Source organism: Chanodichthys erythropterus, chromosome 16 (assembly GCF_024489055.1).
Source record: "Chanodichthys erythropterus isolate Z2021 chromosome 16, ASM2448905v1, whole genome shotgun sequence".
In the NCBI taxonomy this organism is placed as follows: domain Eukaryota; kingdom Metazoa; phylum Chordata; class Actinopteri; order Cypriniformes; family Xenocyprididae; genus Chanodichthys; species Chanodichthys erythropterus.
Window position 1 is genome coordinate 21,414,070 of NC_090236.1, and position 21,703 is coordinate 21,435,772.

A 21,703-nucleotide genomic window follows, 5' to 3' on the forward strand; every position below is an offset into this window, starting at 1 on the left:
GCACGGTAAAACTCTCCAATATGATATGTTCCCATTATAATACTTGATATGTAGATAAAAGGCTGTGGATTTGCATAAAATGACTACATCTTGCTGGAGTTTATTGCTGTTTCTGAATGATGTCATCATACTGGCTACAGGGTGTCTGTTAGATTGCACAACACAACGACTATGAATTTGCGTCACACGCACGATAACTGGTATTTAAAAGTGAAAAGAAACATACGATCAATAAACTGTTAGTTGCAGATATACACGGGGGTTATTTTTGTTTATTTTCTCTGTGCCGTTAACTTTTCAATGCACAGCGCAACTGCGCGTTGTAACTCTTATCGCTTCAAGCACATCATTCTGCACCCGAGATGTGCATAAGCGGTTTGTTCTGCTGTTTTGAAGCGTTACATATTATGATGGTTTTGCACACTGAAAGATTATTAGTAGCCTATTTTGTTCTTTCGTATCTATATCTTGTTGCCCCATTAAAAAGCTGCTCAATTTAAACATTTAAAATAAACATTTTAATCTGATTATAATAAATACATATGTCTTTACATTAATTTATAAATCACATATAGTTTTTTTTTTCCATTTCATAAGAATGCATATAGTAATTTTAAACTTGAACATATTTAGATTTTATAAAATTAATGTGCAAAGTTTTTTTCAAGAATTAGGCTGGAATATTTTTTGCTGCTGAATTATATAGTCACCTAGATTATTTATTTATTTTTTGGTCAGCTTATGATTATATATTTTTATTCATTTTGTATTTTTCTCTATAATAAAGTGGTGTTCATATATATGAACATCAATTATCTCCGCGAGATTCTGTGTAGTTCTGTGTAAACACAAATAAAAACAGTGCTTTGTCAACAGGTATTTCATAATATAGACTGACAAAAACATTAGGTGTTGATTACATACCAGATGAGTTGGACTCGATTACTGCGATGATGTATTTGTTGTTTTGTTTATTTTTCTGACAATGCATATTCCAGTGAATATTCCAGCATATTCTATTCTTTTCACTCTTTAGTCTATTAAACACACAGACCTTTTAAAACTGTTGTTTATAACTGAGTGCTTGTATTTATGCAAAGCTGTTTGAACTCCTGTTCTCCATTTGAAAACATTAGACTTTGTAAATATATTTAGCCTATTGTGTGTGTGTGTGCATGTATAACTAGATATTACTGCTGGTGTTATATATAAAATGTTGAAATTTATAGTACTAAGCTACACTAAAAGTAGCAATGTTTTTTTATTCAGGTCCTGAAGCAGATTTAGTCTGTACTTCTCTAGCAAGGATGCTTTAAGATACTTTAGAGATGCAACTAAGCAGTTTTAACTACCCAAAGCATTCATAAATGTAAAGTTTATAAAAAAAATAAAAAAAACTCCTTGGCATTTTGCATATTGTTGTCTAGCTCTTTCTGAATACCGTCTAGCCAATTTCGAAAACAGACTTTGCATATCCTTAATTGACAGCAGGACGAAACTAAAGGAAAAACAGATCAAATATACTTTTAACAGTCAAGCTCTTTTGCAACAAAATGATGCAATCTTTAGAAACACACCTAAGGTCAAAAGTTCAAACAGTAAAGGGGGAGAGGTTGAACAGGGGAAAGAATCCAGTGAGTTATTTCTGGCAGCTATAGATGGTTGTGCTGAACCATGTTATGAGAGCTATCGTGTAATGGGAGGTGAATAAAAGCCATTCCTTGAGAGAACAACTGCTCTGATACAAACTTTTGGGGTGCTAGGTTGTATGAGTAAACGGAGAACTCTGGGCGTATTTATGAATGGTCAAGATCCACAAGTCTAGTTTTACAAAGGTCACTTATTCAGACAGAAGGTGCATGCCACTTTGCCTACTTGTGCTATTTTGTAGTATTAACAGTGTGAGTAATGTGATCACACTGAAAATTACAATGTGCACTTCAAATACCCAGATAATGCACTTAATTAACCAAAAAAACAAAGTGTGGAATGTTGGACACTTCACTGTCACAGCTTTGCTTACGTAGAAGTAGTGGTGGTGGTGGGGGGAAGGGGCGTTGTTGGGGAGGTATCACACAAAAACAAGATGACAAAATAACCTTCTAAAATCCATACACTAGATGGTAGAGTGCTTAGCGCACGGTATAAGTGCATGTATAGTATGTCATTTGGGACAAAACTAGATTACTTTTTATGTCTCTAAAAGTGATAACTTACCTCTGTGACCATGGTCTTCATCCTATAACAAGAAACAGAAAAACATCATTTTGTATGTTGAAAAATATACAATACTATGCTAAGATGCTATGAAACTCCTGTCAATACAGCAATGAATACTACCTTGATATTGGAGTGCACTGCAGACTCTGGTGGGTACACAATGAAGTGACGCAGAGTGAAGCCGAAGCCTTGTGAAGTGCGGCGCAGACGAAGCGTCTTAGGCCCTGGCCAGGAAAATGGCTCTTCCTCGAGCTGAAAGAGCACTGCTGGAGAATCATCCTGATCCACCACATCCTACAGAGAGAGAAATCATGAGGAATCATTCAGACCACTGAGTACAACAGACATACAGATCCAGATTTCTGCAAACTTAAAACAAAAAAAAGAAAAAGAAAAAAAGGAATTATTTAATTTTAAAAACTCATTGCGATTTTTGGACAATAGATTATTAACAAATTATGTTTAGTGAAGTTCACAGATCAACTGAAAACAGAATAGATTGGGATTTAAGAATCGATACTGGTTCATTCAAATGAAGATTCACAAAAAAAAAAAAAAAAAAAAAAAAAATAGATATTGTCAACCCATCTAGCATCCACACAGCTGATGCACTGCATGGTATACATGCTGACAATCACAACATGCCATCAGAAAAGTGCTAATTAAATGTCACTGACATACAACACCATTTCAGTAGAAACCAATTTTTTTTTACCATTTTGAAAACATGAAAAACTCCACCTGGGCCTATTCATAACTGGTAGTTTCAATGAGAAATGGGTTCATTTATAATAAAGTGACAACACTTTAAAAGTACTTATTTTAGACCAAGATTGGACAATGTATGCCTGAGTTACAACAGCTTCCTGTTTCATGGCGAAACATCGAAATTTGCCCTTCAGTGGAAACTCAAGATCTTCGCAATTTAACATCTTTAGGTTAGACTGACCAAATATGATGTTTATCTGATTAAAGCTCTAGGAGGAGTTTGTTTTCATAACTGTACCTGACACGTAGCACGAAGGGTGCTAAATTTAAATTTTGCAGGTGGCGCTATTGAGCCATTTTGCCACACCTAATTCTGAAACCCATATCAGACGTAAATTTTGAGCGACATTTCATGAGATTTTGAGCATGTTTAGGCCCTCAAAAATGCGATTCATTTCGGAGAAGAAGAAGAATTGGCAGAGCAATTACAATAGGGTCCTCACACCAAATAGCACTTGCGCTTTCTGGAAACTCCAACTGGCTAAGAACTTTTAAGGTGACAGCTGGTATTTTTAGGTGTGGCTCCCTTTTAATGTATTCAAGGACTCGTAATGTATTTTGTCAGGACGTTTGAGGTGTTTGTAGAGATTGGTGTCCTAACCAGACTCAATGCGATGCACGACACATGATAAAATGTATCTTTTCCATGTTATTCAGTTCTTGTCCTAACAGCAACACAAAGTATGACAATGATAATCTCAGGTACTGTTTATGTGCTTTATTTAATGTTAAAAGTGTCTAATGTGAGTTTGAATATCATTTTGTGTGCCTTTTATAGCCGTACTGAAAGTAACAATGGACAATTCACCTCAGATCTTTAAAATAAAAGGAAACAAGAACGTTTAAACTGTGAATCACTTTTGTGAGCAAGAAAGCACTGAACAAGAGCTCTTCTGCTTTTCATAATAAGCAGCAGTGGACAACCACACCATGGAGAAACAGCAGAACTTGTTGCATATAATGATGATTTTTCTCCATGGGAATTGAGATCACGATTCTCTCACATGATTCTCATTTTTTTCAAACCAAACCATTTATTGCAAAAAAAAAAAAAAGGGGGTGGGGTGGTCATTTATAATAAAAGTATTTAAGTCCAGTGCCCGGTTGCATAAAGCACCTTAAGTGTAATTATCCCTTAAGATCGCCCTTATGTTTCCCTTAAACTTAAGGGTGTTGCAGAAAATAACCGTTAAGTGTTACTTAAGGGTTTCTTTAGGTGAAACGTCATAAACCCTAAGAATTTCCCTTAAGTATATATTTTTCACTTAAGTAATCCCTTAAAAAACCGTAAGTGTTGCATAAAGCCCCTTAACCATCATTTCCCTAAGTATAACGTAAGGCTCGTAAAACTTCACCTTAAGTGTTACACGGGGTGAGCAGGTTCAATCCAAGTCTTCTAACAAGACACGATCGACCGCTTTATATGATAAACAAATTGTACTTTAGTGGTTTATTCACATAAACATTGATGAAATCACATATGTAGCGCATATCTTATATGGTCAACGGAAGCGCAAATTTGAGCTTCCGACACAGCCATAATCATATGGATGTCTTTCAATAAATGGACATAAATGATGAGAATATTAAAAATATCTTTATTTGTCATCCAAAGATGAATGAAAGTCTTATGGGTTTGGAACGACATGAGGGTGTCAGGGTGAGTAAATGACGGCAAAAATCTCAATTTTGAGTAAACAATTAATTTGAGTTTCTCGTCTCTTTCATATTTGGTTTTCTTTTTTGTTTTCCGTATCCATCTTATGTTGTTTTCTGTGAAAACTTACCATGATATGTATTAACAAATAATGTGTCCATGGCAACAGTAGAATTTTTTAACGGCAAAACCTGGTTTCCCTTACCTAAGAGAACAGTTTAAGAGATTATATGCAACACCCTTAAGTCATTCCCTTAGTTAAGGGGAAATCACGCCTTAATTATCATACTTAAGGGAAAAACTTAAGGTGCTTTATGCAACCGGGCACAGCACTTTAAAAGTACTTATTTTAGACCCAGATCAGACATTGTATACCTGAGTTACAACAGCTTTCTGTTTCATGACGAAACATCGAACTTTGTCAGGCCGCCACGGACACACCCTTCAGGGAAAACTCAAGATCTTCTCAATATAACATCGCCTTAAAATTTCACTAACTCAATATGTGCTTTTTATAATGTTAAAATGGTGTACTATTCATGAATTTGATTAAAATTGCTGCTCGAAATCCACCAAGTAAACTGACTAATCTGTTTAGATCTGCCTCCTTGTTACACGTCACGTGAGTGACAGCGGAACGCCATAAATGAGGAAGAGAGATGAGAGAAGTGATCGGGATTTATGTCTGAATCATTCGCTAATCTTTGGCCTGATGTGTTTTGTTTGTTTGTAAATTTGACTGATATAGTATCTTGAATTGTTGTAAACTAACTAAGTGAACACGTGAATTCACATGTGATCTAAATAAAGGGAAATACATGCAAGTGAATCGCCGTCATTTAGAAAGAAGATCGCATTTATGTATGAATCTAGATCGTGATCTTTTTTTCCAATTAATCGTGCAGCCCTAGTTGCATACATGGTAAAAAATAAAAAACCTTGGAGAAATATTTGACTTTCAAATTTTAGATAATTTCATATAGATTGCATAGAACATTTTAAACAGCCTAGTCAACAAACTAGAGCAGGATCAACACAAGGATGAATCAGACCGGCTATGACATCATCATCCTTGACATTTTCCTCTTCATACTGAGGAACGCCCACTGAAGGTTGAGTCAGAACTGGCCTGATGTCATGTCTGGAGGGTGTGGGAGATGTTTTATCCTTCATCTGAAGTTAATTTTTCTTTGTGGAGCATATTTAAGAATAACAGACACCACACACCAGTTCCCCCACAGGAGGATTCACTGTTCAGATTTGTTTTGCTGGCATTAATTATATCGAAAATCGGTTGAAAAAAAAAAATCAAAAAGTAACTTTGTGGAAACCTTTGTGGAAACTTCTAAAAAAACACTTTTTATTGTTTTATTTACTTGAACAAGGATCAAGTTGTGTAATTTGCTCATGTTGAGATCTGAGGGCTTGAGCCTTCTTTAGATCTCCATGCCTTACAATTCCAGAGTGGGCATTCTGCTTCTGGCACACACTGCTCTGTTTATTAAGTATTTATAGCCTCACACCTACCCAATATTCACGCCCTACCCTTTACTGCCAAACCTCCTCCAGCAGAGGTGTGAGAAATCAATTATTCCCCCTCCATAAACACAATCTAGCATCTGAAACGCCACAACTGGTGATGTACTGATGAATGTTGTATGAAGAAGAGACCAGTCAATTATATTTAATACAGATTATTTTTGTTTAACTGTCTCATAACCAAATTTTTTTTTACTTTTTGACACAACTACTAAAATAAATGACAGAAAAAAAGAAAAAAAAAAAAAACTTATGTACAGTTTTCACAAAATAAAAGTGAAAGATCAGCTTTAATCCACTTAATCCACTAAGTTTTGGTTTAAATGACAAAAAGCAGTATTCAAAATATATTTAACTTATCTGCAAAGGAGTGGGAAAATAATTAAGGAATAATACAAGACTTAACCTTAAGTGAGAACACTTAAATTTAGTGAGAATGTGCACGATGTGTTACAACTAGGGGTGTGCAGGAATATTCACAAATATTTTGCTTTGCTGTGTCAAAGAAATACGTATTGTCTGCAGCTGGCTTTATTGTTATCAGACTGAGGAGCCATCTTTCACCCAAGAATGTGTACATTGTTTTTCTCAAAAACCCACTCAATGTATAGTAGTTTCGGGATTTAAGACAGATTGGAGGTTATCCTAACTTTAAGAAGTTATTCACAATGATTTTTATGATTTTTTTTTCTTTTCAGGAATATGAATACATCCTAAATTATGTCTTAAAAACAAAACATGTCTCATGTGAGACATGAAATGAAAAGAATGAAAAGTTTTTGGTAATACAAAATATTCTTATCTTTTTTTCTTAAGTTAGAAAATATGTAGAAAATAGCAGAATTTTAATCTTAACGATTAGTGAATCCAGCCCCAGCATCCCAAAGTTAGTAAGAAACTAGGGATGCACCGGTTGACCGGCCATAAATCGGAACCGGCAAAAACCAGCCGGTTTCGATTTATGGCCGGTCAACCGTTTTTTGTATGTTTTTCGTCCGATTTTTCTGGAAGTGCGCCCGCGTGCACAGACTACATTTGTAATCATTCGCGAAATGACCTGCGCGAGGTGATCTGAGCGCGACGCCCTGACAGCTCCGGCAAGCGCGCTCTGTTGCAGGGGTAACAATGACTACTGTGGAAACGGGAAGAGAGGAGCTATGTGCGAGAAGCGGGGGGAAGAGAGAGGCAGATGCCGTTTGATGCTGCAGGTAAACTGCAAACAGCCTTGGTTTTATTTAGTTTCACTGGTAAAGACCTTTCTTTACACCAAGTTTAAAAACTAAAACAAATGCTGAATGCGGATTAAGTAAAATCTGTGTTTTGATTGTGTTGTTTGGATTGTGGAACTATGCAGTTGTTGCTTTTAAAATGACATGGTTACAGTTAATGTTTTCATTTAAGGTTTCAACCCAATTTAAAAACAAAAGCTAAATGCTTTTGTCAATAGGCATACCTACGTATGTATTGAATTTAGGCTACTTACTGCGCAGTTACTGCTGTTAATTTCAGATGGTTACAATCATTGTTTTTAATAGCCAAAACCCAGTTTAGCCTGTTAAATACCAAATAAACATCTTGTTTATGTATACTTTCATTCTTTCTTGTTTGTTGCTTGATAAGAATAAGAATTAAAAAAAATAAATAAATAAAAAAAAAATCGGTATCGGAATCGGCCCGTTTGCTTGTAAAAAAAAAAAAAAAAAAAATCTGTATCGGAATCGGCCATGAAAAATCATGATCGTGCATCCCTATAAGAAACAAGTATTGCATTTCATTCAGCAAATTTGATGCAGGGCAGAGTAACTGTTGTTTTGGTTTAAAAATGTGATTAGACTGATTATTGTCCATCTTTCTAGATTATGAAGTGAACTTTCATAAAAGGAACAAGCAACGTTGCACAAAAGTTCATCTGCAGTCCCATGTGCAGCAGTGAGCAAAAACATCTGCTGATGTTTGCAAGACATTTGCAGTGGAAAGGAGGGCTGTAAATTCATTATCCCTCTCATGTCTAGTTTATGAGGTCACTACTGGAAAGAAAAGGAAGAAACATCCTAAGCTTTTGTCAGGTGTGTGCTAGGGAACATTGATTCAACAGTGATGTGTAGCAGGATGTGGGGCTTTGGTCTATTTTGGTCTTCTATACAAGTAGTCTTAAGTTTCTGGAATATGTTCAGAGGGTGCCAAATTCTGATATGAACGGCTGAGTCTTTGAGGAATGAGTTAAGTGTGAAGCACAGCAAGTTTGGTGGAATCAGAGAACATCACAGTATTTTCTCACAGACCTTTAGGACTGTGTATATACATATATATATATATATATATATACACAATTTAAAGCAGAGGTTAGAACTACTAAACTAAAAATAAAACAAAAAAAATAAAAGCACAGACTAAATGTTAACTGAGAAGAGGAACACATTCACTCACCTGAGCTTAGTAATTATATTAGCCTACATTTGATAACCACATTCCAGTAGTCTTTACAGATACTGCCATCATAAAAATAAACTTACTTGAAGGTTAAAATGCTACATATGGCACATTTAATGTCCAACAACAAATATTTTAGCAAAACCTAGCTATATTTTAGTCAGAAATGTGGCCCTCCTATTCTATTGTGCTTGAATAAGGCGCGTCCACTCCTGACAGCAAAATGGAAATATCTGCATGACTTTCTAACATTTACAGATGGAGAGTATACCTACGAAAGTTAGGCAACAGTATTGCAAGGGATGACGGTGAGGACATTTTCCCACCGATCCATCGACGTGTGTCAACACCAGTAATACCGGTATCACCAGGTGGATGTTGGAGTTTTCCCCTCTTTTCCACCTCACTTCTAAAATCATTTATGAATGCCTGTGCGGCCATGCGCATTTTACTTTCGCTTACGAATTAGCATCAATTCAGGGGCGTAAATTGCTTGAATGGTGGGTTCATTATTATTCTTAATGAAAGCACAACAAACAAAACGGTACAATAACCAACTTGCTTACATTAAACAGAACTTTATTAATGGCTTTTATTAACAAAACAAATAAGCACGGCATGCTGTTGGCCTAATATAAAATAACAAATAACTTACACATAGTTTAAAAAAAAAATTTTAAATCAGCAAACACTGTGGAAACTAGGGGTCGACCGATCAGCAGCCTGGCCGATTATCGGTGCCAATATTAAGCATTTTTATGGTCATCAGTATCGGCCATTTTCAAAACCAATTTGTCGATAAAATAATTTAATTTTGAAACCATTTGGCTCTGATGCAGCCACCTCTATCTGAACGCACCACTCTGTGGCATAGAGCAAGCTCCGCCCACCGCCCATCTAATTTATTGGGAGTCGCGAATTCGGCCAATCAGCGTGGAAGGCTGAAGGCACGGAAAGTTTTGCACTCTCACGATGAAAGCACTTGCTAAATGGAGCTGCTTCAGTAATCATGCATCATTTGTCTCTCAAATGTAAGGCAGCAGCAGACGTTGCTATAAATTGCTATGAAGTTGGAATAAATCACAATCCATTACACTAAAGTTGCTAAACACCTAAATATAATCATTCCCGCAGGTTTCATGATTATTAAACAGGAAATTCCCACAAACATTTATGCACTATAGCCAGTATATTGAATAAGCAATAAGCAATGATTGCAGCAGGCCTAGCCTCATTCTCAATCGTTTATAAAAAATATAAAATCGATATAACATACAAACTCGAAATACCACCCAGCCTTTTTATTTATTTATTTATTTATTTTTATATATATATATATATATATATATATATATATATATATATATATATATATATATATATATATATATATATATATATATATATATATATATATATATATATATATAATTATTTTATTTTTTTTAGGGCTGGACGATTATGACCTGAAATCAAAACCTCGATTAACTGAACATTTTACCTCGATTACAATTAATGAACGATTTTTTTTGTTTGTTTGTTTGTTTGTTTTTGCCCTCATAGTTCACATACATGGTTTGTACTGTAAATATGCTTGACTATTAAAAGGTGGGATATTTTTTTTTCTATTGAAAGAGTGCTCTGACAGCTCACTTTCAGCAGTTATTTTATCTATAGTTCGTAACATTTCTTACAGATTTCTGCTTGTTGTAAATCAGACAAAGATAAATTAGCACAGTAGGAGTATGTAATGAGAGCGATTGCATGTGTGAATTAGTCATACCGTCTGTCTATTAATTGTGAAGCTGTGGGTTGTAAATAGTTACTTCAAAAGTAGAAAAATATATGCAATAACTTGAGTTTCTAAGCTACTTTAGTGATAAATCACATGACAGCATTGACAACTAGTTTCTGCGTTCCTCTCTGTGCGCACGATCTTCACGTTTTGTGCAGCTACTGTTTGTATGAGTGTTCGTGCCACAATGCAGCTGCGCAAGCATGGTAGCTCGATATAATAATACACTTCTGATCATCTAAAATCACTTGAATGTCAAAACTGGTAAACCTTAAAACACATACAACTGACAAAGTTTAGTGAAGACTTGAGGCTCCCTGCTCGCGCGCCGTCTGTGTATTGACACCTCAGTGTTGCTGACTGGACGGGGTAGAGTCACGTGGCTACACGTGTGGTACAATATTTTTAAGGGGAAGTATTAACAGGATTAAAAAAAAAACTAAATAACTGATAAAAAAAGCCCTAAAGTAGGCAAAGGTATCATCTGGGCTTGTCCATCAGCCCACCTGACCACATGACAATGGCCAGAATGTGTGACACATACAAAACACCTGATGAATGGTGACATTACTTTGGCAGCACAGCAGTCATGCTGTGCCGCACAGCTGGACATGATCCATTTACAGTGTGTCACCAAGAAAAACTACAGAATGGCAACACAACATAGCATTAATTATTAAGTATTTCACACCTACATAGCACATATTTGGCTTATGCCCTCAGAGCAAACTGGAACTCAAATTTTCCTAGCCATGTAAATTAATGTTTAGAACCAGTGTATGTAGATTTAGGCAAAATGATCAGTGTCTCTTCCATGTGAGATCACAATCCCAACCGGATGCAAATCAGAAATAGTGCTCAGTCATGCAGAATGGATGTGGTGATTTTGCTCTGGGACATAGAGGCCAGGCTTAGCTAGTCCAAACAGATGGACAGGGAGCGGCTTCAGCACAGATAGTCCTGCACTTTTCAGTATGGTGACAGACCAAACCAATAAATACTCCAACACCTCTATTTGCCAACCCCATGAATGACAGATGTGGACCCCATGATGACAGAATTTGCATTTTTGGGTGAACTATCCCTTTAATGAGACTCAGGAGATGATGCTGGCACTAAAAAAATAACACCTGGAGAGGACAAGGTTGAGTGTCCTTAATGTGATGCGGATCATCTAAATTTATAATGTAGTTAGAACTCCAGAAGATCACCCAAACCACCAGCCCAGCTAACAGGCACTGCTGACAGATGAATACAGGGTAACTAAAAGTACCCACAAACCACAAGGCCAAACACCGTGGCAGGGCTGTATTTTTGATGTTATCAAAAGGCTGGAGTAACATTGAGACTAGGTCAATTAATGATGTCCACAACATGAACAGAATAGAAAGATGACAGAAACACCAACAATTAATAGAGGTAGTCCACCTGACTTGTGCACTATATTCCAAAACCTCTGGCCACTTCAAAGCATGTAGTGACATCGTTACTCAGGATTGGTCACACTTGTCTGTTGCCTGGCTACCAGTTTCTCTGTAGCTGGCCCAGCGCGCTCTTTGAGCAAAGTAAACACAAGTTAATAATATCGATACCTAGCCCTAGAGAACACGGTGTATATTCTGGCAATAAGTTACGGTGATTAGCGTTAAGCATGATTTACTTCAATGGCTGCACGATTTTGAAAAAAAAAAAAAAAAAATCTAATTACGATTTTTCTGATAAAAATTGCGATTTGTAATTTAAAATGCGATTTTATAAAACACATGGAGAAAAAAAATATATAAACAATACCAGGCTTGTTTTGCTTGTTTGTAGGGCTGCACAATTTGGCCCGAGATTTTGTGATAATATATTATTTTGACTTATTATTATTATTATTATTATCATTATTGCTAAATAAAAATATTAAACCAAATAAGAAATATTACTGTTGTAATAACTTTCATTATTAAAGTATTTAGCATTAGTATTTAATCATAAATATAATTATAATAATTAGAAAATAATATATAAAACTATGACAAATAGTATGACAAAATGTGGAGTTACCTGTTAACATGCAAACAGCATGTCTATAAATTATTAGAAAGGTCTAAGGATTTATTATCAAATATTATGATAAAAATCTGTCTCAATTTCTTTATCTTTGTCAGGAGGTATGCAAAATCAAAAATGGAGTCCATGTATTTAATATGAACTACATGCCTCTTATGCATCCACTGTGGAAAAAAAAACCCTGTACACTTATGTACGCTGGAGAAAAACATTGATTATATGTTCCCCTCAAAGTTCTTTAGAGAGGAATTTTTTCTATTTTTACCCTGAATAGGATTGAGTGAGCTTTACTTGGCGCTAAACATGTGTTCCATACTGGACGCCTGAGGGCGCCCTTGAGCAAATACTCCAAATATACGCAATATAACGAATGCTGTTCCAAGAAATCACCAATGGGCATCATGCTATTGCTGTGACTGAACAAAAAAAAAAGTAGAAACGCTTTGATTGATTAAACATGAATAAAATAAACAGACGACTACAACAATACATGGTTTATATGTTTTCTTCAAGCCTTCTCTTTTGTTAGAAAAGAAGTTCATAAAGGCTTCTCATGTTTGGAAAGATTGTATATTTGATGCGTGTTGCTTTTCTAATGCAGTGCTCTCGGAGCGTCATTTACTACTGATCACAGAGCAGCTCTTCACTAACACGCTGTGTACATATTTATATAATAAAAAAAAATTGCAGCCTTTGCGATGTCATAATCGCACTAAGCCAAATTGCAATTTTGATTCGCGAAGGGTATTATGTAATAAACATTATCAATTATGTTCAGTGTTTCCCATACATTGACTAGACTGTGGCGGCCCGCCACATTCTAATTTGTCCCGCCACAGTCTCAAAATGAAACAGAAATTAGGCTTGTCGCGATATTTAAATAACCGTCTGATTATTGCGCTCTTTTACAGCAAAAGTGGGAGTCAGAGCAAAATAAGTACGCGCACCAAAACTAGCACCAATTAAGTTAAGTTTTCGTGCACTATATTCAAAATTATCTGAAGCCATTCCATAGCTTCAGGAGTATGCATCGTTAAGTTCATGGTCAGAAACTCGTCTTCCCTCAGCTACCTACGGCTGCCAATCAGCACTCAAAGAGCGCGTCGTCAGCACGGTAAAACTCTCCAATATGATGTTATTCCCATTATAATACTTGCTATGTAGATAAAGGGCTGTGGATTTGCATAAAATGATCTTGCAGGAGTTTATTATCGTTTATGAACGATGTTATTATACTGGCTACAGGATGTCTGTTAGATCACACAACACAAGGACTATGAATTGGCATCACACGCACAATAACTGGAATTTAAAAGTGAGAAGAAACAAATGATTAATAAACTGTTAGATGCAAATATACACAGGAATTCTCTTGGTGCCGTGAAGTTTTCAATGCGCAGCACAACTGCGAGTTGTAACTTCATATTGCTTCGAGCACATCATTCTGCACCCGGGATGCGCATTAGCATTTTTTTGCTGCTGTTTTGAAGCATTTCATATCATGGTTTTGCACACTGAAAGATTATTAATAACCTATTTTGTTCTCTCGTATCTATCATATCTTGTTGCCCCATTAAAAAGCTGCACAATACATTTAAAACATTGTCTTTTAATCTTACATTAATATAAATACATATAATTCTTTACATATAAATCTAATATAATATAAATACATTTTTTTTCATTTCATAATACAAATAGTAATTTTAAAATTTTTATTAACATTTGGATTTATAAAATTACTGAGCAAAGTTTTTTTTATTTTTTTTATTTTTTATTTAAAGAATTAGGCTAGCATACTTTTTGCTGCTGAATTATATAGGCTACTCACCTAGTTTACTATTTATTTATTGGTCAGCTTATGATTATATATTTCTATTGTTATTTTTTCTCTATAATGAAGTGGTGTTTAGTGCATTCTGGATTGTTTAACAAATCAAAGAGTGACCATTAGTTCCACAAATACAGATGTATAGATACAGGCTCCCACTAATAACTTAATTCAACAAAAGTAACATCTTTTGCTACATATTTTTAATGGTTTAAATGTATAATCTACATATTTGACCACTTATGAACAATCATTTAGCCTACTATATGTTGTGTACATGACTAATGTGCCCTACCATCACCAATAAATAAATTACTTTTAGAGCACAAAATTGTTTACAACAGAACAAATTTTTTCATTGATCTAGTCAATTAATTTTGCTCTCAGAATGCACCAGATTTATCCATTTAAATTTAAAATGTACAAATTTTTCCTACGGGGGGGCATGCCCCCGGACCCCCCTAGAGGAACGGATGTCCACCCACCACAGTCTCACAAAATCCGGTGGGAAACACTGATGTTCATCTGTCATTCCAGCCCTACCTAACTGCATACATTCATTTAGAAACATTAAAAAATAAAGTAGTATAAAATGCCAGTTATAAATCCAAGCCACATTCTACAGACAAAAAAAAAAAAAAAGCCAAGCACCAAAACTGCACATATCTATGATACTCCCTTTACAAATGCCACCCTTTTGTTCTAGATGAGTGTGGAGCAGCAGTTCTTTCAGGTTGTGCAGTAAACCTGTAAATAATTCATGATGTGCACAGATGCACCTGGACAATGTGTTGCACTCCCAGAGGTGTGTAAATGGTAGCTGGGCTTGCATCAGAAATCGGAATCGTTTATTAGAAAGCAACAACTAGATAAGCTTCAAGTTCCCCAGGCTGATAAACACACGGACAACTGAAGAAGGTGAACAAAATGATGTGTCCCTTCAGATATTATGCATTATTGTCATGTCATGATAGTAGTAGGTAGTTCAGCTGGCCACGCTGCACAATAGGTACATCCATAGGACAAACGTGACTACAAGCAGCACCTATGGGCCTGAAACAAAAGACTGGGCCACATCAGCAATGATAACCACTCAGAAAACTCCAAACAGATTTTCTGACATGCTTGCACCACTTTAAACTGTTTACTGTAGCAATATATAGTAAAAGTATACTTTTTACATTGTATACCTTTCCTATAGGGGTGTCAACAATAATCGATTCGGCGATGCGGGGCACGAACGATTCAGCATCGATGCGGCAAAGTGCCATAATCGATTATGTCACTGTTTATTTTCTGGCGGACAATAAAGTTGTGAAGTTTCAAATACTTCCGGTTCCGGGGGAATAACAACAACAACAACAAGCAAGATGGCTGAGGCGGAGGGAGATGACCGCGATAGACGGGTTATTAAAAACGCACCCAAAGCTTGGAAAGCGGACATCTGGGCACATTTCGGATTTTATGAAGTGAATGGGAAACTAGACAAGTCTTAAGGGGGTCGCACACGAACGCGAAGCTCGGCGCCGCGCAGCGTCGCGTCTCTAACAACTCACAGGTATCGCACACCGGCCGCGCACATTATATACGTGTGAGCTCAATTTTGAAACGACTCCTGATTGAAGAGCTGCACAATGGGAGTGTTTTACGTCAACAGGGAAATGTTACATTTCTATGCTTTAATATTTCGCACTGAGGTTAGTGTACATGGAAAAATGGCACAACACAGCAAAAGGAAAGAAAAGGCTACGTTTATTATACATTTTTAGACTTTATTCAAGCTGTTAAACTAAGAATGTGAAACTGCAGCACAGGGTGAAGTCACTATGTACATTAACGACGATTTGAGAGAAATATAATATACATTTAATGTAAAACAATGTACATGGCGCTCTGTGGCACGGCAGGATTTTGAACAACTTCCTGAGTCAGTGCTGGGCGCCACGGACAGGCGCCGAATGTCGCCGCCGGTGTGCGTACTCTCATAGAAAACAATGCATTCGAATTTTAAAGACGTGGCGCTGAGCTTCACGTCTGATTTAATTACATTTTACTTAATTACATTTTATTTAATTACATTTCATTTTATTTAATAACTTTTATGTCAAAGATACAGGAGACACATAGCAGCCAATAAAATCTGTTGTTTAATATCTGCTTGTATTGACTGATGAAAAATTTTCCTTGTGTGCAGTAGAATTTTGATGCATTGCAATGCATCGTAGAATCGAATTGAATCGAATCGTTACCTGGTGAATCGTAATCGAATCGAATCGTGAGGGCAGTGCCAATGCACACCCCTACTTTCCTATGTTGAATCGTACATGGGTCAGTGATTATTCATCCTAAATGAATAATCTCTAACTGAACTAAGCATGTCTGGACTCTGGTATGCTGTTATTTTAAGGCAGAGCAGTGTCTGAAATCAATTTGTCTTTTTCTATTGAATTGAGAATCTATTTTCCCTTCTGGCCCAGGAGTTAATCATATGACGAACAGTAACAGGGCTGAAAAACAGGAAAAGGGCCAAAAGCTAGGAATGCTACAACCAATACATTTCTGCCTCTTACTACCATGTGCATATTTCTTCTCCATATTATTGTACTTTCATCCTTTAAGGTGTATCTAGGGGAGGGCGATATGACCAAAATTTGTGTAAATATAAGCACACCTCTGAGCATGCTTACGTAAGTAAATAATACAGAAAAAAAAAAAAAAAGAAAGAAAGTTATTTAGTAGTACTCAATTTAAGCTTGTAGAAATAAAAGTGTAAATATCAACATTATAAAATTAAGTAAAACTACTCAACTTTTCTGATACTGGTGTTCCCATCATGCACTGGGCCTTGAATAATTAATGAGGTCAATTTTTTGCTGTTTTCCAACTGTTTTTACACTTTTATCATTGCTTTTGTGGTTAGGTTTAGTAACTTAACATTTTGTGACATTTGGAGCTCATTTTCTAGTCAAAATGCCACAATCACACTCAAAAATGTTCCTTCGAATGTTACCGTCATTGTGTGTTGTGTACCATTGAGGTCTCTGTGTTCAACTATAGCATTACTTTTAATATGTAGATATGATGTCTACACAATATCTTTCGTATTACCTGCTTAGATGTTTCTAAGTAAAAGCATACACATCAACAGCATGGTTTCATTCAGTGTTATACTGTTTGTGTAAAATGTATTGCAAGAGAGTTTTAAACTAAACAGAAATTACTCAACTTTTTACTGATAAAGTTACTTATAATTTAACTTATCTTAGCTAAGTAGAGTAACTAAAATCCATATTTAAAATTTACTTAGTTTATGTGTGCAAAAACTTAAGTAAAAATTAAGTAAACTTCATCTTTATTTTATTTTATCTTGCATTATTGGAAGACTTTGCAAACAATGCGCTCCAGAGAGCACGTTTTCCAAGATCATGCTGATCTGCTTGGCAAGAGCTTTCTTTGCTATTATTGCGGTGAGGAAAAAAAACACAATCACGTTACTTTTAAAGGGAAGTTTTGTCACCATATATGGTTAATTGGAGGCGTTTCCGAATGCTAATGACCTTGAACGTGAACGAGCATGGCACTTAGCGCTTACGATTTATCAACAATGATTGCTTACTCATGTGCGTAAGAACTGCGTGCGCACGTTTGATAAACGCGGATTTTCTTTTACTTAGGCACATTCTATTTCATTTGTTGGACAAAATATAGAACCTTTTCTACGCACTGTTGATAAATGAGGGCCCAGGCCTCATGGTTCAGCATGCATGTGATTCATGTTTTTTATTGCTTAGCATCAAAGAGTGAAAGTTTTTTCTTGCCAATTTACACATTCAAGCAATTTTAAACCATTCCAGCGCAAGAGGCGAAAGAGAGCTCAATTTGTTACCCGTGTGTTATCTGTAGGCACGGCCGCTCACACCCAAAGTAAATCTGCGCATTAGGTCTTAAAGTGACAGCATCCTATAAATATGTGCCACTGTATGTCATTAATGTAAATCAAACAACAAAACAGCTTTATCAAAGACCAACTGTCATGGTAGAGACCTGTACCTGCGTGGGACAGATTTTTCAGCCCCACACCCACTCCCGCAGGATTCTGTCCCGCTCCGGCCTGCAAAATTCTGCATAAAAGTAGCCTATATAAATTGTCAAGTACATCTATGAAATGCACATAAAATATTAAGTTATGTGTCACCACAAAAACCCACCATAAACGCTCCCGATAAAATATTTGTTATGAAAGCATCAACATTAACAAACCACAGTTAGTTTTAACAGAAAAGCAAGCTGCTGGGTGCATGGTTTGGTATGGCAGAATGCACGAGAGTGCTCCATTTATAATGACTAAAAAGCTGATCTCAGTTCACTGCGATCTCACAAAGCTCTGTTATAACAATGAATATATGAACAATGAATGTTTCATAATGTCTACGCTTCATGTGTTATAATAATAGGATTCGTGAGTGTGCAAATTTCAGCACTGCATAAAAACTCAGAATGCTCTCACCACTCAAAACGCCTAACAAACACCTGATTGGCCATTGCGTCTCAAATCAACAGATATGTCTGTGATTGGCTACATTAAATAGAATCTCGCTTTGCGACTGTAAATGGTTTTAATTTTATATTTGTTGTTCTTGTTGCTTTTGTGCAATATATGAATAACAATTTACTAGTTTTTAAATATTTTATCTGCACTATAATAGTTAAACTGGTAATCACAAATTATTTTGTAATCTGTATTCACATTAGATTTCTAAAGCAACACAATTCGTTTGCAAATGAGACAAACCACGGCTCCAGATTGTAAAGCAAAGAACAATGCTCTTTGATGTATAAAAATGTCCCTGGCTAGGGAGATTATAAAATGCTTAACGTGGCTTAATTTACAAAGACAGTGATATTAACGGACGAAACTCAGTAAACCATACTATGCACAGAAAAGCATTTGAGCCCAGAATTTGAACGCAATGCATTTAATTTCATGTTAAGCATTTTCCTCCCATAGAAAAATACATTAAGCCATGCTAAGCATAAGACAGTGATATTAAAAGACCAAACTCTGTAAACATCATACTAATAAACCATACTATGTACAGCAAAGCAGATGAGCCCAGAATATGAATGCAATGCATTTAATTATACGAGAAAACCGTTATAAAGAAAAAGTTTAACGTCACTGAATGTAGCCTGCTAAGTGATATTAAAAGATCAAATTCTGCACAAACCAATTTTTCTGTAGTGCTTACTAAGTTTGGTCTTTGGTGTCACCGTCTTAGTAAATTAAGCCACGTTAAGCTTTTTCACATTAAGCTTTTTCATGTTAAGCGTTTTAGAAGGTCCCAGTGGCTATCATTTTAACTGATCATCATATGGAAAACTGGTAAAACCTTAAGAACTTAAAGATAAAACAGCAAAACTCCTAATATTATTTCCAATAATTCCAAATTATGTTCATTTTCCTGATTGAATTGTCACATAGGTTGCAAAAGTGCATTTATTCTGCAAACAGTAAGGTGGAGATCCATGTTGCATTTGTTGAAATTCATCGCTGAAGGTTTGATCATGGCAGATTTAAGTCACACAAATAGTACAAGTGGCTTGTGAAGAAACAATGACTGGCTATATGACACTTTCACTGAATTTCGCTGTGGAGATCGCTAAACTCCAGCGCACGTTTGTTTTCAGATCATCAGCACCTCTTCCGCATTTAGAGGGAGTGCGTGCACAGAGTTGCCAGATTGCACAGATTAAGTAAATCACCGGGAAGACAGTATATCTTTTTAAGGGAAAAGCATTATTTGGGGGATTTGAGCTCTTTGCATCTGGCAACCACAGGCATGACTGCTAGTGGAGGCTTGTTACCAATGAAAGATAACAAATCCCAAAGAAAAAACATTTTCAGGATAAATAACGAGCGGGCCAATATTGTGACGATTATTTGTAATCAAGAGAAGCAGGGTGCTTCTCAAAATCCCTCCTCGTCTTCTCGCTCTTCCGTCCTCCATCCTATGACCCGGAAAACAATCGAGCTCAGCCATCTTGAAGGACAACTCAATTCTGTAATTGCACCACGAGGAGGTGAGGAACGAGGAGTGAGGAAGCTTCCTGAGGAGTTATGAGCAAGGATACACAGGTGCATCCTTTGCGGAAGTCTTTCTATCCGAAGCCCACAGTATACACTTTGCTTATGTGCGTTCCGCCCCGTCTCGGAGCGCGCGTACAGAAAGCCACCTAGGGAACAGTATCTCAATGCGCTTTAAATATCACTGTTTAATATCAAGCACGTCACACAGTTTAGCAACAGTAGACTGCATTTTACAACACTTATTCATCTGATTTGGATCTTAAGTTTGGCTTAGGAAGGAATGAAAGTGCACCGCTGTGAAGCAGAGAAAAGTGTGCTGGACAGAATGCAGCAGCGGCACAATAATTGTTTTATGTCGATTATCTTGTTTTAAGACAAAATAAACTATATTGTGATATATATCATTATCGTGAAATAAAAATCTCATATCATGAAATTGCCCATCCCTACATAGAAATTAGTTCTGTAAAGAGTTATTTGTCCACCAGTGAAGTAGCAGAAGGAAGCATTAGTCAACCAATTAGTCAGTGTCTCTTTATTCAGTGAGGAAACGGTGGTCAACCAGAAAAATCAAGAAATGCCTTGAGCACTAAAACAGCATTTAAAAAAATAGTTAGAGACCAACTCTACCCAACCTACTCTACCCAAAATGCATTTCACAAAAAAACTGTGTCAACAATATAACAACGGGGGGATGCCTTTTAAAATAAGATATTTTTATGAACCACCAAGCTGAAGAATCTTTTCCATACCACATGAACAGGATCCAAAAGGACAGTCCAAGTCCACTGCCTTACAATAGATTTGTATAAGAAACAGACCAAGATTCACTGCAAACCACTTAAATCGCAATACACATATTTTCACACTTAAAAGCAACATAGTTTTCTTTTTTGGAGTCCTTGGTCACAATATGCTTTCTTTAAATGTAAAAGAGCAGCTTGGAGATTAAAGTATTTTTTATGAAGAAAGTTAATCATTTGGGTTTGGAACAACATGAGGATTGGTAAATGATAATTTTAAAAATTCTGTCAACTATGCTCATTAAGATAGCACAAAAGAGCTTTGAAAGGCACAGTACAAGACAGAGAAATTTAGTATCGGTGATGCCAGACACAATCACAGGATTGTGTCTGGCATCACCGATACTAAATTTCTCTGCCAATACCAATAGCCGATATTGTATTTGTCCCGCCCCTCCTCCAATCTGATTGGACGGCTGACTAAAAAGTGACAATGATGAATGCAGCATTTTTACTCAAAGTTGTACATTCTTCAACTCGAGGCGACCAGTAAAAAACGGCGAGCTCTCAGCGCTTG

General features: G+C 36.2%; 1 protein-coding gene across 1 annotated transcript in view; it reads right to left on the minus strand.

The window, feature by feature from the left end:
- arhgap21b (Rho GTPase activating protein 21b) overlaps positions 1 to 21,703 on the minus strand; it is a 72,200-nt gene that overhangs the window by 44,575 nt on the left and 5,922 nt on the right. Inside the window, exons 3-4 of the mRNA XM_067364202.1 lie at positions 2,341 to 2,514; positions 2,218 to 2,239 (exon numbers count right to left, since the gene is read on the minus strand). Coding sequence (XP_067220303.1) covers positions 2,218 to 2,239; positions 2,341 to 2,514 — 196 coding nt within the window. The remainder of the gene's footprint in view (positions 1 to 2,217; positions 2,240 to 2,340; positions 2,515 to 21,703) is intronic.